General features: G+C 42.3%; 1 protein-coding gene across 2 annotated transcripts; it reads left to right on the top strand.

Moving 5' to 3' along the window:
• Positions 1–3: 3 nt before the first annotated feature.
• On the top strand, positions 4–6,309 carry LOC309497629 (uncharacterized protein). 2 transcript variants are annotated; one of them, XM_082167910.1, is made up of 7 exons: positions 4–78; positions 207–902; positions 4,178–4,891; positions 4,971–5,140; positions 5,229–5,483; positions 5,572–5,898; positions 5,985–6,309. In XM_082167910.1, exons 2-7 carry the CDS (start codon positions 257–259, stop codon positions 6,075–6,077), a joined length of 2,205 nt encoding a protein of 734 aa, XP_082024036.1. In that variant the 5' UTR covers positions 4–78; positions 207–256; the 3' UTR covers positions 6,078–6,309. The 2 variants fall into 2 exon arrangements, with proteins under 2 accessions (XP_082024036.1, XP_082024035.1); XM_082167909.1 differs by having other exon boundaries at positions 6–91; positions 224–902.
• The last annotated feature ends 10,804 nt before the right edge of the window (positions 6,310–17,113 follow it).

Here is a 17,113-nt window from a genome sequence, read left to right as displayed (position 1 = left end):
GAACTGGACGTTTATTTTGATGTGACGTCATAAGGCTGCGCCACGCTCCTGCGTCTGTTGTGATACTGCTGAAGAAAGGTTTGTATTTTAAGTTTTTACACGTGGTGAACTAGGGAGCTGATTGAGAGGCACACAGAGATTTAGATTGGATTTATTTTTCTTTCTGTTAAATATTCTCATCTATGTCAAACTGTTTAACCATTTAGAAAAACTCCTGGTGAAGCAGCTGAGATCTACGTGACATACTATTATTAAGATGTCGTTTATTAAAGAAGAGAGTGAAGAAACGAATATTGAAGAAGCATTCAGAGTAAAACAAAAGGATATTGAGGAACAAACAATAATGGTGTTTATTAAAGAAGAGAGTGAAGACGTGAATTTTGAAGAAGCATTCAGAGTGAAACAAGAAGATACAGAGGAGCAAACAAAGATGGTGTTTATTAAAGAGAGTGAAGACATGAAGATTGAAGATACTGAGGAACAAACAAATATGGTGTTTATTAAACAGGAGAGTGAAGACATGAAGATTGAAGATACAGAGGAGCAAACAAAGATGGTGTTTATTAAAGAGAGTGGAGACATGAAGATTGAAGATACTGAGGAACAAACAAATATGGTGTTTATTAAAGAGAGTGAAGACATGAAGATTGAAGATACAGAGGAACAAACAAATATGGTGTTTATTAAAGAGAGTGAAGACATGAAGATTGAAGATACTGAGGAACAAACAAATATGGTGTTTATTAAAGAGGAGCGTGAAGACATGAACTTTGAAGAAGCATTCAGAGTGAGACAAGAAGATACAGAGGAACAAACAAATATGGTGTTTATTAAAGAGAGTGAAGGCATGAAGATTGAAGAAACATTCAGAGTGAAACAAGACAACTCTGACACACAAACAGGTTGGTTTCATTATCAAAATTGATTACACATCTTCTGAAAGAGTATCTCCAGATCAAAACACAGGCAAAAAATAAGCTGAAACAAACGATATCATATGCAAGCAGATGTAAAATAACATGATCATCAACATTAAACAGCATATAAATCAAAACTGAAATGTAAATCAAAACTTTGATAGCCCTAGTTTTTACACATTTTCCCTGATTCACTTTGGGAAGTCTATAATAAGTTTATATTTTAGACCTGTCAGGATGGTTTTCATGGGAAACTAGGCTATGTGTCACTCACCCATGTGTGTCTCATATCCGTAAATAGAGAAAATTTGCTCCAGACTCTTTGACACATGTAGCCTATTGTGTGGGAGTAGTTTAAGTTATTTGTCACAACGAGTGAGAAAGGTTGACTTGAAGCAGCTAATTCTCCAACCTCCGGGAATCAAAACACAGAACAGAGGATAAATTGTCATATGTAGCTCTCTAACAGAGTTAATTGTAAAGCATTGTCTATTGTGAAGGGTCATTTCATTATGGTTGATCTAGCGCTGCATGTGCCAGAATTTATTTTCAAGGAAGAACAGATTCTATTAATGTGTAAAGCTACAGTAGCATCTTCAGCTATTCAGATTGAGGTCCTTTCCATCTAAACTGGTTATATCTCTTAATAATTTATGAGCAGTAGGATAACCATATTCATCCTCACTGTCACGTAGAGCCGAGGCACAACCACAACAATGTTCTTCCGCAAAATGCATGCAGTGTTGTTGTTTTTTAATCGCTAGAAACTAAAAAAACTAACTTTTTTCCACACCTGCAAATGGCTGGTAATTTAAGTAAATGTACTGGCCATGAATATTTTTTTTACTGTCCGTGAAACTGTTTCTGCAAAAACAGGCAGTTATGACACCAGAATTTTAGATACCAGTGTAAATTATTTTTCAGTTTCGATACCACAGCTAAACTACTACTAGCCAAACTAATATAAGGTTTTCAGGTAGAGACATTTACAAGTAATCAAATGTAAAATAACACTGGATAGTCTTCACTGTATAAATTAAACATACATTATTCCTTACTAAAGTGTCAAAAGTTATTCAGTTAAGAGCAGCGAATGATTTTTTATTTTTTTGTCCTTTGATTAACATTAAAAACAGACAGCAGCAGAAATATTAATCTGCTGTCACTTTAAGACCTAATCCATGGATCCAATACACTGATACTGGTACACATCTTTCTCTACTGTTTATGTTCACTTAAGACATAGCCGACTATGTTTACTAGGATATTCGCAGAGACAAGCATTTTTTTTTTTGTGAATTTGTATGCTCAAGCGCAAGAAGATGTAAAAGAGCTCAATTCTGCATTCGCCCGCTGTCTGACATGCGGCTTTTCTTCGGATGTGTGTGCATAAAACTTCCCACACAGCGCTGGGGTTTGAGTTCCCTTTGCATCATCTTGGGCTTGAATATTTAAATTGCCAATGCATAAACTTTAAAAATGCAGCGCTGACCTGTCAACTGTCCTGAATGTCGTTTGTGTTTGTTCACGTTCATGTTCTCACAACATTGTTAGAATTTATAAAAAATGTTACCCGCCAACTGGCAATTGACTCCGTTTCATATATTCGCCAACACCGATGTTTGCTCAAATTTGGCACTTGGTGATTGTTAATTTTAGACACTGGCTAAAGGTTACATAGTCTTTAATTTCTCTTCTTTTAATCGTTAAACCATAGAGCTTATATTTTTCACCTTTTTTGTGTGATGCACGTTGAAGATAGTTATATTCATTGAAGTATAAATAGGTTGTTAATAATAATAAATAGGCTAGGTCATATTTCTAAATCACAAGCTTATTAAGAAATTTTTTTTTACAAGATGGACAAAATTTGTCACCAAAAACGTCATTCGGTTTAACCATGAATATATCTAAAATTATTAATTTGCAGATAATTATTCATTAAAAACATGATTTGACATTGATGTTGAGATAGTATACAGTGTGAACCATGGAAGAAATATAAAATAACATTATCACTGATCTCATAAATGTAATAATTTTATTAGACTACTCTAAACCCTCCTACATTTCAACCCTCAAACATTGCACAGGGAAAATGAGAAAAGGGGAAATGTAGAAAAAAAGCCTAATCTGCTTTATATTTGTATTATTGTAGTTCCTTTAGTTATTAAAAACAATATTATTCTATTAAAATATTTACTATATAGCGGTTTTACCGAGTGACCAAGGCTGGTTATACCGAATGACTATGTCTGCTAAATAAATAAACTAAACCCCCAAATCAAACCCACCTCAACTTTTTGATTTGATAATCAGCCCTCAACTGTAGCTAGTTGAATAGCCCTGCTCTAAAGTGTTACACTTCTTTAACTTCGCAGTACTACATAACAAAGTTATTGACGTTAATCACAATAAGCTGCGAAAGGACTCAATGCTCACGCTGACGGACACACAGCCGAAATGCACGCACAGATGCCGCCTCTCACATGCATGTGATCACGAATACAGTTCTCTTTCACAGCTACACTCACAATTATGTCAAAATGCACATCGTCTGGACTGTGGCGTACTCAATGTAAACAGAGTCTGTTATGTCCTTTGGTGACTTCCTATGGTTATGTCCTACGCGAACGAAAATAAATGGGAGAAAATCGGATGTGTAACTATATTCATGCATTCATTCTTAAAGGGACAGTTTGCAGCCTCATAACTGTTGCCATACGTTTCATTAATGTTAATAAAAAATAATAATGATTGTAGTCAGTAGGGCATTTGTTTTATAATATTGGGTTGACTAAACTAAACAAAATTTTTTCCTTCTAGACCTATTAAACTGTCTACTGCAGTCAAATAAGAAAAGTAACACAAAATAGTAAACTACAATCAAATCTATGCATATCGAATCGGAATTTTACTCAAAATCGATAATCGATTCTCAATCGAATCGTGGGGTACCAAAATATTCCCACCCCTAGTGCTTAGTACAGTAGAGGTGGTTTAATCAATAAGAATTGGTATTAAATAGGAAATAGCATCTATAAATGCAGTGTCCACAAAGCTACTATTTGGCGGCCACTGAATAAATAACATCTGGGATGAAAAAGTGGTCCACTTTTTGATCTATTATACTTGAAGTTTGATCAAATAGACTGAAAATTGAACCTGTAAAGGGCAAAAATGACCCCCTATGCACAGTCTTTGTCATTTGCATTTGGTTCTTGCCACGTTCCTCTATTCTGTTGACATGTGTCTTGTAGACTGCCCGCTGTGCCTTCATGGATACCACCAGCTCAGCCAGCATCTGAGGGTGACCCATAAGGTCATCAACAGCCAGGAGCGCAAGCTGCTGCTTGCCATTTCCTCGGGGAGGGTCGATGTCCGCAAGGGCATCTGCCCCATGCCCTCCTGCGGCAAGTCCACCTCCCGCATGGATCGCCACCTAAAGGACCATACCGAGTTAACAAGGGTTGCCCAGCAAGAGACCATGCAGGTGCTGAAGAGAAAGAAGATTATTCATGACCTCAAAGAGTTGCGGGCGAGCAACCCGGCCGTGCCTATGGCCTCTAACCTGGATCTGGAGGATGCCCCACCCCCTCCAGAGGAGGGGACCTGTGACAAACCCTGCTGCCAGCAGGCTTGCAAAAAGCTCCAGGATCAGGTGGCGGAACTCAACAGGCAGGTGGACACACTGAGCAGCGCCCTCAGAGATGTGACCCGCCGCTACCGCATATTGAGGAGGAGATCACGGTCCACCGCCTCCACCCAGGTTGCCCGGGTCACGAGAAAACTTCGAACGTCTCTTCGCTCCCCCGAGAAGGAAGTGGAGGTCACAGCGATGGAAAAATCGCTTCGGAGGAAGGTAGTGGTGCACGAGGTGGCCTTAATTCAGACCAAGGAAGGCTGCCTCATCCCTAAGGCCGTGTTAAAAGAGTGCCGCTCCTCCGCCAAGCGGAAGATTCCAGAGATTCTGGGTAAGTTTTTGCTTCACCTCAACTCTCAAACTGTGGCGTCCCAAAGAGCCCCTTAATGCTTCTCCTTTTCTTTGTGCAGCTTGCCTCAGGAAGTCGGGGGACAAGAAGGACCTGTGGTCATTTTACGGACACCTCACCGCATACCTGGCCTGCATCTATGGCCATCGCGGTGGGGTGTTCCAGAACATGACCATTAAGGAGGTGGAGGAAGGCCAGCAGACCGCCAGAGAGGGCATCTATGTTATCAACGTGAGTGGTTTTATTTCTCTCTCTCTCGGCACAATTCTCTCGTAAAACTCTCCCCAAATGCTTATACTGCTAGTCACTGTTTCTGCAGATATCAACTCACAAGACCAACCAGGCCTTCTGGGAAGCCCAGCTGGCTTTGGATGCTGAGGAGTATGGGTGGCTACAGGAATTTTTATCCATAAGGTCCACCTTGGTGGGTGGGAAGGATGCCCACTACTTATTTTTTACATCCAAGCCCAGCTCCTGTAAAAATTTGAACCAGTATTTCCAGGAAGCCTGGGCTGGCATGGGCTTGCCTGGGACGCCCACGTTCACTGATGTCAGGACCTCCATTGCCACCCATGTAAGTATTTCTGTGCTTGTTTCTGCTGTGTGAGTTTCTGATGTGTTTGTTTCTAACTCATCACCTATGCTTTCCTCTCTCCGTACAGGCGAAAAACACCCACAGCCTCGGAGACTGGAATAAAGTGGCACAATTCATGTGCTACAATACCTCCACAGTTGATGGATTTTATGTGCTGAACTTAAATGCAAAGCAGGTGGCAGAACAGCGGCACCTGTTTGAGTCCGCTGTGGAGGGTGAGGAAACCATGGCAGTAAAAAAAGTGGAGACCCGGAAGCGCCCCGCTACCTCCAGGCCGAAGAGGGGCAAAAGGCCCTGCAAGCGGGCAGCCAGCCCATCAACCTCAGTCAGCCCATCACCCTCCGCCACCCTTCCACGGACGAAAGAAGGTTCAAAGTTGAGGGAGTCTGCTTCGGTAAGTCCATCTTCTCATGGGTTGGTTTTATCGTTTGTGACGAGTAGGCTTGTTCGCTGAGTCTTTGCCTTTCTCATTCTTTTCAGGAGGGACAAAGCCCAGCGAAGCAGCAGATCCTCAGGCCGAAAAAGAAGATAAACCTCATGCCGATAAAAAGTAAAAGAAGAAGAAAAAAATAATGTTTCAACAAGCTTGTGAAAAATGTTCACATCGGTGCATCACTACTTAAGAGTTCAGGAGTCTGCCCATCTGTGCCAACCATAGCATGTTGAAATCCATTTTGCACTTTATTGTGTACTGTATTTTCTATTGCAGTATAAATCTATCCCAACCAATGTTAAAGAAAACAAAAACAAGGCGGCATGTGGTTTAAAAGATGTCAAGTAAAATAAAAAGCACATCTGTATGCAATACAGTTTCATTATTGTTCATTATTATCCAGAGCGGCTTACTATAAATAATTTGTGCGACCAAATCATGTTTTGCGCCAGTAACTGAAAAAGTTAGTAGCGCAAGTGCCACCAGTGGAAAAGGTTAGTGTAGTTCCCTGGCTTTAGCCTCAAAGGCTGCCCCGAAGCTGTATTAGAAATAGTGTGTATTTAGTGTGCATTAAGTGTAACGCGCTTTGCAATTTTTCAGACCTGGGAGAGTTTTTTGCACACTTCCTGTCGCATGCACATGCTCTCAAGTGTTCAAGACCCCATGAGTGGGTATTTGGACAGGCCCCACATTTGACCATCCAGTGCAGGAATGTTGGCGTTAGCTAGCTAGCCAGCTGTATAATAGCTAGTTAAATTTGGTGGAAGATAACAGTAACTGTTAGTAAAAATAGATGGCACATCATAAACATGTTGTCACACTTCAGTATTAATGTGATTCCATCACAACTCTCATTTCGATAAATCAATGCACTGTTTTATAATAATGGAAAATGCTTTTTTTTTTTTTACTCATGTATCCTGACAGTACAGAATGGGTCTTTTGGCATTATTCTGAACATTGTAGAAGCATTCATTTCATAGGTAATTGTAGTTTACTTTGCTGAATCATTAGATTAGCATTGTCACTGTTACTATGAAAAAAACTAGACTATCAGCTGCATAAAATTTCATTGCTTTTCATGAGATGAGAGCAGTGACAGTGATGTTACAGGTAGGGGTCCAGGCAGAGGTGCAGGTGGATTTTGAGAGAGGTGTCAAGACAGTGGGGCAGGAAGTCTGAAATGTGGCTTTGTTTGTCGATTAGTTTGTTTTCCGACAAATATCACAATGTCCTGTATACAGTGGTTCTCAAAAGTGTGGCGTGCCCCCAGGGGAGGCGCAAGGATACTGCGCGGGAGATCAGCAGAAAGAAAACTCCAGCCGTTGCAACGACGTTCAAGTGCGTGAATAGTGGTTAGCGCTCTGCCTTTATAAAGTGGCATCAAATGGCAATTACATTAAATCTTCTTCTATCACCGTTGGAACAAGCCCAACATAGTTTCTTGCCATAGAAAAGTAACTCTTCAGTGGACCGAATCACAAGGTGCTATTGTGAACGCGCCACTCCGTTGCTCTACGTTTTGTGGTGAGAAGACGAACAAGAAGCTGAGCATGTGAGGCACTGTCAAAAGCTGTTATATATTGACTCTTTTATATATTGTTCATACAAAGCAGCATCACTGAAATATTTAAATGTTTTTGTTTATTTAAATTGAAAAAGTTCTGAGAATCTATTATTCTCTCTTACTGTTATATGACCAAGGACTTAATTCAATGACATTACAAAGTGAAACTATCGCAGGTGTTTTTCATTGCAAGTTTTTCAATTAAAAAAATCTTTACATTTTTATAATTTTTTGTGAAATTATTTGGTAGTTGTTGTGGCAAATTCAAAGTTCTTTTTGGTTCAGGTCTCAAAGTAGTTATTAAGTTATAGCAAATTCGAAGTCCTTGGTTCAGGTCACAAAGAAGTTTCTCAGAGTCGAGGTTCCAGGTCAGAAGAATTAACTTTATTTACAAACAACAAAGTGAGAAGCCAGCTGGTCATCTGAGGTTACAATGGTCAGTGTTCATTTCTTATCGCTAGGTGCCCAATGGGCACCCTCATATCTACAGTATCCCTTATTCTTTGTCACTCCTTGTGGCCTTGCCACCATTAGAGACATTTCTCCCTAGACCTTCTTCTATTGGTGGAACATCTCAAAAAATATGTTTTTCTGCCAGCGCATCCCAGCACCTGCATTTACAGACTTTTTGGGTACTTTTCCATTCTCTTATCCTTGTGACCCATTTTCTGCTTGGCATTACAGTATTCAGACTTTCTCATGAGACAAGGGAAATTCTTCAACATAGTCAGAGGAGTGTGTGTGGTTGGGGCTCTTATCGCCCGTTATAGATCAACTACATATCATTATAATGGTGTTTAAAAGACAAAATACATTTACTTGGACATATTTGAGAATCTGAATATCAGACATTTCATGATATATTTAACTAACTGTGCATTCACACCGCCGCCGGCGAGAGCGGCAACATTTACTGTCGCCGCCCTGCCAACGACGGCGTAGAAAGATTTGTGGACGGACGCTCTGATGCTCCGACGTAGATTGAATGCTTGGTCTTTTTTTGACCAGAATGTTACACTGCAGCTGAGACATGGAGCTGTCGTCCTTGACAACCTTATATATTTGGACATGGTATAATGTTTGGATTTCTTATTGTAGACTCTCTTTTGTCTGCAAGTCAAGTAGTTTTAAACGTGTTAACAATTGCAATGGTTGTACATGTGGTTTTCCTTTATGCAGTGACCAATTCCATCAAATTACCCCTACCTCAGCTGTTGCATAATTCAGTTGTTAAATTTGAACTTAAGTTCTCAGAATTTGTCAGTCAACCACAGAAAAAAAAAAAAAAAGTGTTTTCAAAAGTTTGACTTATAAAACATCGCCTTTGTGGTTGACATGCACAGGCTGATGATTGTAATCAAGTGTAAAGAGGAGGGTCCTGGCTTCATACACTGGAGGAGACTGAGATAATGATGACACCTTAGAAAAACAGCTATCATCTCTAGGCAATTTATATGCCACAATTCACAAGTTTACACCTACAAATAATGAGAATAAAGTAATATGCTTATTTGGCATGCATTCTGAGGAGAGGGCTCTGAGCTCTGTATTTTGGCCTGAACCCAGAGTACTCCCCGTATCTCTGGTTAGGATAGTAATCAGGCGAGTGTAAGGAAACGGGCTGAGGGATGCTGAAAACTGTCGAGGAACAAAGGTGAATGGGCTATGTATAAATATAGGCCTCATCTCTTGCTGATTGGATAGATCGGTAACACTTTACAATATGGGTGTACTAATATGCATTAATTCATGCTTAACTAATGCACAGATAATCATGTGCGAATGTATGACTCATGAACAACTAAACTATTAATTAATGATTACTGGATCAGCAACTAATAAAGATTCTATATAATAATAAACTAAGTAGTATATGAATTGTTATTAATTAAAAGTGTCATAATGTATTAATTCCTTAATAACATATTTTATTAACTAATAGTTTAAATGAATGCGTTAATTACCACAATGGGTTGAAGCCATGTACTTCAACTTCGAATTGTCTGCTTTAATTAATCATTAGCTAATGATTTGCAAATGTATCATAATGTTCATGATGTTATTAATGACATTACTTGTTGAGGCACATAACTATTAACTAACTGTTAAGTAATATGTCATTTTGGTTTTGACATCCACACTAAGCCATGGATTTCAATTTCCAACCATCTACAACCAAGATTTCACTGAGTCCGATGAATTGCCGCATCCAGTACGTTGTTCCTGCACAGGAATATGTCAGGTTAAGCTTGAGGTCGTGGTACACTGAGAACATGCGGCCGAGCACTGCCATTTCATAACACTGTGTCTAGACTGGAAAAAGACAATAGAACCCATTATAGTCAGTGATACTACACTGGATTCAGCACAACGCTACAAGACAAAACCCCGACAGTAAACTGATGCCACATTCTATTTCTGACGTACTCCGAGCTCTTGTGCTACTTCTGTAACAAAGGACAAATGGACTTGCAATGGTCTGTCATGTCCAGTGTAGACAGCTGGTCTCGTCCAGTTTAAACACAGTGTAACAGCGGTCAGGAGTTCAGATTCTGGTGTGCTGATATTCGTGTGCAGCCCAACTCACCCATCCTTCAAACACATTCTTTGAAATTACATTCACTGCATGTGCAACTGTCAAAACCCATAAATGGCAGATTACTTAACAATTAGTTAAAAGTCATGTGCCTCAACAAGTAAAGTCATAACATAATGATACATTGGCTAATCATTAGTTAATGATTAATTAAAGCAGACAACTGGAAGTTAAAGTACATAGCTTTGATAAACTGTGGTAATTAACGCATTCATTTACACTATTAGTTAATACAATATGTTATTAAGAAATGAATGCATTATGACACATTTAATTAATAACAATTCATACATTACTTAATCTATTAACCATATAGACTCTTTATTTGTTGCTGATGCAGTAATCATTAATTAATGGTTTAGTTCTTCATGAGTCATACATTAACACATGATTATCTGTGCATTAGTTAAGCATGAATTATTGTAAAGTGTTACCGATAGATAATTTGAATGTGTTCATCCCGAACTTTGTTAATAAAACATAATGTCATGAGTTCACACTTACAAATAATCAAATACATTAAAGTAGTATGCTGTATTTTGGCATGAACCCCAAAAATTTGAGTACTCCCCCAAAAATTTGTATACCAGTGCGAGACAGCAACCAGGAATATTCCTGAAAACCCCCAAAATATTGCAGAGCGCAGGTCTTAGAGTGCGCGCTATTCAGAGAGGTTAGTCAGTGAACCGTGAGGGTTCATGCATCATTGGACGAGGACCTCACTGCTGCGGCAGTGGAGAAATTTTGGCCAGATTTATGAAACTGAGCTCCTGCGGGAGCGAGGAAGTAATACTGCTGTGGCAGTGAAGAACTAAGCTCCTGCAGGAGCAGAGGGTACATCACTGCTGCGGCAGTGGTGAAGGTTAGCCAGAGGAACTGAACTGAACACAGCAAGAGATAACACTGCCGTGGCCGTGAAGGCAAGGTTAGCCAGAGATGGAGCTCCTGCGGGAGAGGAGATAACACTGCTCTGATGACCAGTGACCAAGTGTTTGAACCTGACTGTGGGAGAAGCCTTTTATGGGCAGATATGGTTGCTGCTCCTATGCGGAACAAATTGCTGGAAAAGTTATCTACTGGGATGCCGATCTGTAATTGTAAGATGGATTTTTTGGGGTTGAAGCTGGACATGATGGCGAGCTCTGAGCATCTGAGGAGACCAAAAGGCCAATATAAAAGTTGTGTCAATAGTGTCATTGCAGGATTAAAAGCATTGTGAAGTTTAAATGGCAGAGCAAAGATAGCAGTTCGCGTTTAGACTGTCTAGGAAGGTGGACGTGACAAAAAAATCCTATCTCTTTTGCCTTGTGCAGTGAGGCCTGGAAATTAACTCTATCCAAGTTAATGCCCGGAATTCAATGGACTTGGCTGGACCCATGTTTTTTTCCTGGGCAAGTTCAAAGGAGACTCGCTTATGGTAAAAGATAAAGATTTTTGCATTATAAAAATGTGTGCCTTGAATTTATTCAATTGTGTTCGATAATCATTAAAGGATGACTAAACAATTACTCAATAAAATTTTTATACTTTTTCAGACTGTGTAGAAACCCTCAACATTTTCGTCAAAGTTACTATGTGACTCAGCTATACTGAGGCCATCCAGGTCTTGCGGCCACAAAACACAGGAACAATGTACTGGTCCATGATGTGTGGTGATATAGAGAGAGCGGCCTCTCGTTGTGCTCCTTGTAATGCTCTCACACCCCATTGCTCAAGAGAACCTATGCATCAGTAGTAATGAGTGACGCGATTGCTAATAATCGCCTGCGCGCCGCACTGTAGAGGTCTTCTCGGGTCCTAAAATTTGTACCCAACCCCAATCGCTTTTTACCCGAACCAGACATGCATAAATTACATTTTTCAAAAAGAAAAACCCGACCAGAGACAGACCCGATAAAATTAGGCCACGCATTTCTCAAAATGCACTATTAATGCAGGGATAGTTCACCCAAAAATGTTGTCATCATTTACTCACCCTCAAGTTGTTCCAAACCTGTATGTTATGAATTTCTTTCTTCTGCTGAACACAAAAGAAGATAGCAGAAGAAAGACACTCATACAGGTTTAGAACAACTTGAGGCTGAGTAAATGATGACAGAATTTTTGGGTGAACTATCCCTTTAACACGGAGTACGCGCTGAAGTGCTGAAATGTCAATCACTCATCACTGTGACCTCATTGCGTTCCTATTACATTTGGCATAATGTTATTTACCTGACCATAAGATGATAAAGTTTATTTTTCAAAATATTCCAGTTAACAATTTAAATAATTAAATATTATTTAATCATATTTAGCTTTTCTTCAGCGATATTCACCAATCAACCAGTGCTTTTTTTTTCTTTTTCTTTTTTTGCCGTGTTCGTGTGGACAGGGCCTGAGACTAATTTATATAATTACATTAGTGATGTTTGACTGCTAGACCAGTGCAATCACTTTGATTTTACAATCGCATATTATATATTTATTATTATTATCATCATCATTATCATTTGCTGCAGCTCTCTAATTATTCATCAGAGGTCGCAGAAAGTGAAAATGCAGGCACCCTACACATCATTGGTTTATTATTTCATTTTAGAATGAACAGGGATAAATAATATTACTTGAAGCATTTGATTACAAAATATTCTGAAGCCAAATTTCCGTCTACACAAAACCTTTGTGATCATATAAGGCAAATAAATAGCCTATACCCACATGCATGCAAAACAGGCATGCATCTTACAAAAGTCGTTTTTTTAAACATCACAGACCTACAGTATATGTTCGTACTATATACATATTTAATCGCAGAGAAGTTGGCCAAAACATAAGAAAATAACAATGTAGGCATCAGAAGCCAAACTAGTAGGCTAACATTTAAAACCAAAGCATAAAAAATAATATAGTTGCCTCGATTTACAGGCAGATTACAGCAGAATAGAACAGAGATCACCCTATTTAACATCGACAGCGCGCGCGCCATGCCAATACCTCTGATACAGGTTCCCTGTCCCGCGCAGTGCGGTGACCGGAACCCAGAGGCCATTCTACCCCTAGCTATGCATGCGAAAGCATGGGAAGCGATCCCGGGCGTGTCAGAATGGGTGCTGAATACTGTAAAGCAGGGCTATTCGCTGCAGTTCGCTCGCCGTCCCCCGCGCTTTCGAGCACGGACCGAGACGAGAGTGAAAACGGAAGTAGTTCACCTTCTTTATGCAGAAATAGCAAAGCTGCTGTGTAAGGGGGCGATAGAACAGGTGCATCCTTCTCTGAGCGAGACAGGCTTTTACAGCCGTTATTTTCTCGTGCCCAAGAAGGACGGAGCTCTCAGACCTATCTTAGATCTGAGATATTTGAACAAAGCTCTCATGAGACGACCGTTCAAAATGCTCACAACCAGACAAATCCTCGCGCAAATTCGCCCGAGGTACTGGTTTATTTCTCTCGATCTGAAAGATGCATACTTTCAGATTCAGATTATACCCCGTCACAGGCCATTCTTGAGATTCGCCTTCGACGGCCGGGTATATCAATACACCGTCCTTCCGTTCGGCCTGTCGTTAGCACCCTGTACATTCACGGAGTGCATGTGCATGGCCCTTGCTCCCATGAGAAGACAGGGTATGCGAATTTTGAACTATTTGGACGACTGGCTGATACTGGGGCAGTCAGAGATAGAGCTCATATCTCAAAGAACAGCGCTAATCAGCCATCTGGAAAGCCTGGGTCTCTCGGTCAACTGGACCAAGAGCTCATTACTGCCCCGCCAGTCAATCTCTTTTCTGGGAATAGAGCTGGACTCGGTGGCTATGACAGCCAGATTGTCGACACAGCGCGCGCGCCGTATTCAACATCTCGCCGCATCTTTCCAGAAGGGCAGTCTGGTTCCTCTGAAAACGTTTCAGAAAATGCTGGGCCACATGGCCTCAGCTGCAGCAGTGCTCCAGCTGGGCTTACTGCGCATGCGCCTGCTACAACGCTGGCTGAAAGTGCGAGAGCCTCACCGAGCCTGGACTGTTGGCGGCTTGCGAATCAGTGTGAATCAGGGCTGTGTTTCAGCCCTGCAGCCCTGGTTGGCGGCCGAATGGTACCAGTTGGGAGTGACAATGAGAATCATCTCGCACCGGAAAATGATCTCGACAGACGCCTCCAACCTAGGTTGGCGGGCTCTTTTCGAGGGCAGACCGGTCTATGGCCTCTGGTCAGACCAGGAGAAACGCCTTCACATAAACTGTCTAGAGATGATGGCGGTCGAGAATACATTGAAGCACTTCCTCCCATACCTGCGGGGCCACCATGTACTAGTCCCCACGGACAATATGTCAGTGGTGTCCTACGTGAACCGTCAGGGCGGTGTTAGATCCAAAATTCTCTGCGGCCTGGCGGGACGCCTCCTCGTTTGGGCTCAGCACTCACTGCGCTCGCTGAGAGCCGCGCACGTGCCCAGTCACCTGAACGATGGTCCAGACAGACTGTCAGGAGAACAATGTTCCCCCAGGGGAATGGTCTTTGCATCCCCAGACTGTCCAATTGCTGTGGCGCCTTTTCGGCAAAGCGAAAGTCGACCTCTTTGCGTCAAAAGACAACGCTCACTGCCCAAGGTTCTTTTCAATGAACGAGGATGCGCTGGCCCAAGCCTGGCCCAGCACCCCGCTGTACGCTTTCCCCCCGATCTCACTGTTGCCACAGGTCATCGGGAGAATCAGGGAGACGCACCACTCGGTGCTCCTTATAGCCCCGCGCTGGGAGAACCAAACGTGGTTCCCGGAGTTAATGCGGCTGGCAGACTCAGCCCCATGGCCGATCCCGGTGAGAAGAGACCTCCTCTCTCAAGACCGCGGTTCGATCTGGCATCCTCATCCAGAGCGCTGGTCTCTGCATGCATGGATAATCAATGGATACCCGTTGACTTGCCAAAAGGGGTCGTGAACACGATCACGCAGTCTAGAGCTCCCTCTACGAGGCGGCTCTACGCGTCTAAATGGTCTGTGTTTAATAAATGGTGCACCGTCAATAATTTAGACCCACAAACTTGTGGGGTTTCGTGGGTGCTTTGCTTCCTTCAAGAGCTGCTGGACATGGGCAGGTCCCCCTCCACGCTCAAAGTGTATGTTGCGGCCATTGCAGCGTTCGCTGAGTCGGCGCACGGCCGCACAATAGGAAGGAATGAGTTCATCATCCGCTTCCTCAGAGGAGCCAGGAGGATGAATCCCCTGCGGCCCCCATCGGTTCCTATTTGGGATCTTTCTCTGGTCTTGGAGGCCCTGAAAGCTCATCCCTTCGAACCTCTAAAAACTGTCGATCTGAAATACCTCACGCTCAAAACCGTTTTTCTGATAGCCCTGTCATCAGTCAAACGCGTGGGTGACTTACACGCGTTATCAGTTAACGCAGCGTGTCTTGAGTTCGGACCTAATGACTCTAAAGTCATTCTCAAACCGAGGCATGGTTATGTCCCCAAAGTGATTGGCACTCCTTTTAGAGCGCAGGTCATTTCTCTCTCAGCCTTGCCGGCATCCGGCAGCGAGGTCGATAGTAACATCCTCTGCCCTGTCAGAGCACTGAGAAATTACATCACGCGCTCCGCCGCTGTCAGGCGCTCGGAGCAGCTTTTCGTTTCGTTTGGAGGGCGCACCAAGGGTCTCGCCGCCTCGAAACACAGTCTGTCCAGATGGATAGTGGACGCTATTGCGGCAGCTTATGCGTCTAAAGACTTGCAGTGCCCTTTGGGCATCAGGGCTCATTCCACCAGAGGCATGGTCTCATCGTGGGCTTGAGCCAGTGGGATTTCTATTCATGACATTTGTACGGCGGCAGGCTGGGCCTCCCCCTCTACATTTGTTAGGTTTTACAATCTGGAAGTCCCCGCTTTGCAGGCTAAACTTCAATCAGTCTAAGTCGTGTGTATGTTCTGCCCAGGTTGATCGTGCGCGGGCTACTCTTACTCGATTAAGCTCTCCTGGTTGAGCTGCACTATAAAGGGTCGTGTTAAGTTCAGTACAGACCGGCTGAGCCGCTCTGCACCCCCTACTGTGTGCTTATGAACATGTGCTGGCCCACTCTGTTGGCCGCCTGATTCCCACTTATCTGTGTTACCCGGGCTTCCCCTGGGACTCATGTAGTGGATGCTAGGCGCGCACGGCGTTGACAAGGGGTTCCCGTAGCGTAAGCAACTTACGCAATACGAGAGAACCTCTCGTAAGAGAACGTACTCGGTTACCTAATGTAACCTCAGTTCTCTCTAGAAGAGGGAACGAGTATTGCGTAACCCGCCGTGCTCGCGCCACGAGCTCATTTCGCTTCAGTCGACGAAAACCAGGTTAGCAGCCCCCGAGCCCTTCCTTATATACGCTAAGCCACTCCCATTTTGGCGGGCTATGACGCGTGAGGGCGTGCACGTTAGATAGCCTGGTCTAGGTCTGCTTGCTGCTGCACTGCGTTGACAATCAATAAAAAATTAAGGATCATTTTTTGGATTCATATCTAGAGAAAAGATGACTTTACCCGTAGCGTAAGCAACTTACGAAATACTCGTTCCCTCTTCTAGAGAGAACCGAGGTTACATTAGGTAACCGAGTACGATTTCCATAAAGCCAGCAGAATGGATTGTAGGATAGTTTGACACGCTCAGTTCATCGCTTGCCATTTTGAATGGGGTAAAAAATTTAACTAGCATTTGAAGAACATCTTTTGAGATGTGACCATTTTTTTTTATTTCTCCTCTTGTCATAAGAAATCTTTGCACATCATTGAAAGCACCCAGCACTGATTCCACCATTGCAAGCTTAGTGTTCCAGTGAGTCTCACATTCCTGTTTGAGGGTGCGTGTCAGGTGTAGCTGTAAACCAGAATGCTTAAAATATGTTGTCAGTGACTTACACTGATTAATATATGCTTTCACAGGGTGTAATGAATCTTCCTCTTCCTTATCAATTCCTTTCTTGAAAGTCTGTTTCAGCAGAGTTTTGAAAACGTGCGCATTACAACGTTTGTGTTTCCTGTAATAACAAAATAAAAGCCTGTCATAT

This window comes from Leuciscus leuciscus, assembly GCF_965113295.1.
Source record: "Leuciscus leuciscus genome assembly, chromosome: 4".
Taxonomy (NCBI): Eukaryota; Metazoa; Chordata; class Actinopteri; order Cypriniformes; family Leuciscidae; genus Leuciscus; species Leuciscus leuciscus.
This window is presented reverse-complemented; position numbering and strand designations above follow the sequence as displayed.

Excerpts from the sequence above, each read along its gene's own strand:
- LOC309497629 (XM_082167910.1), top strand. The coding sequence starts at position 257 with ATGTCGTTTATTAAAGAAGAGAGTGAAGAAACGAATATTGAAGAAGCA. Across the intron at positions 903-4,177 it reads CAACTCTGACACACAAACAG|ACTGCCCGCTGTGCCTTCAT; the intron begins GTTGGTTTCATT and ends TGTGTCTTGTAG. Across the intron at positions 5,484-5,571 it reads GGACCTCCATTGCCACCCAT|GCGAAAAACACCCACAGCCT; the intron begins GTAAGTATTTCT and ends CTCTCCGTACAG.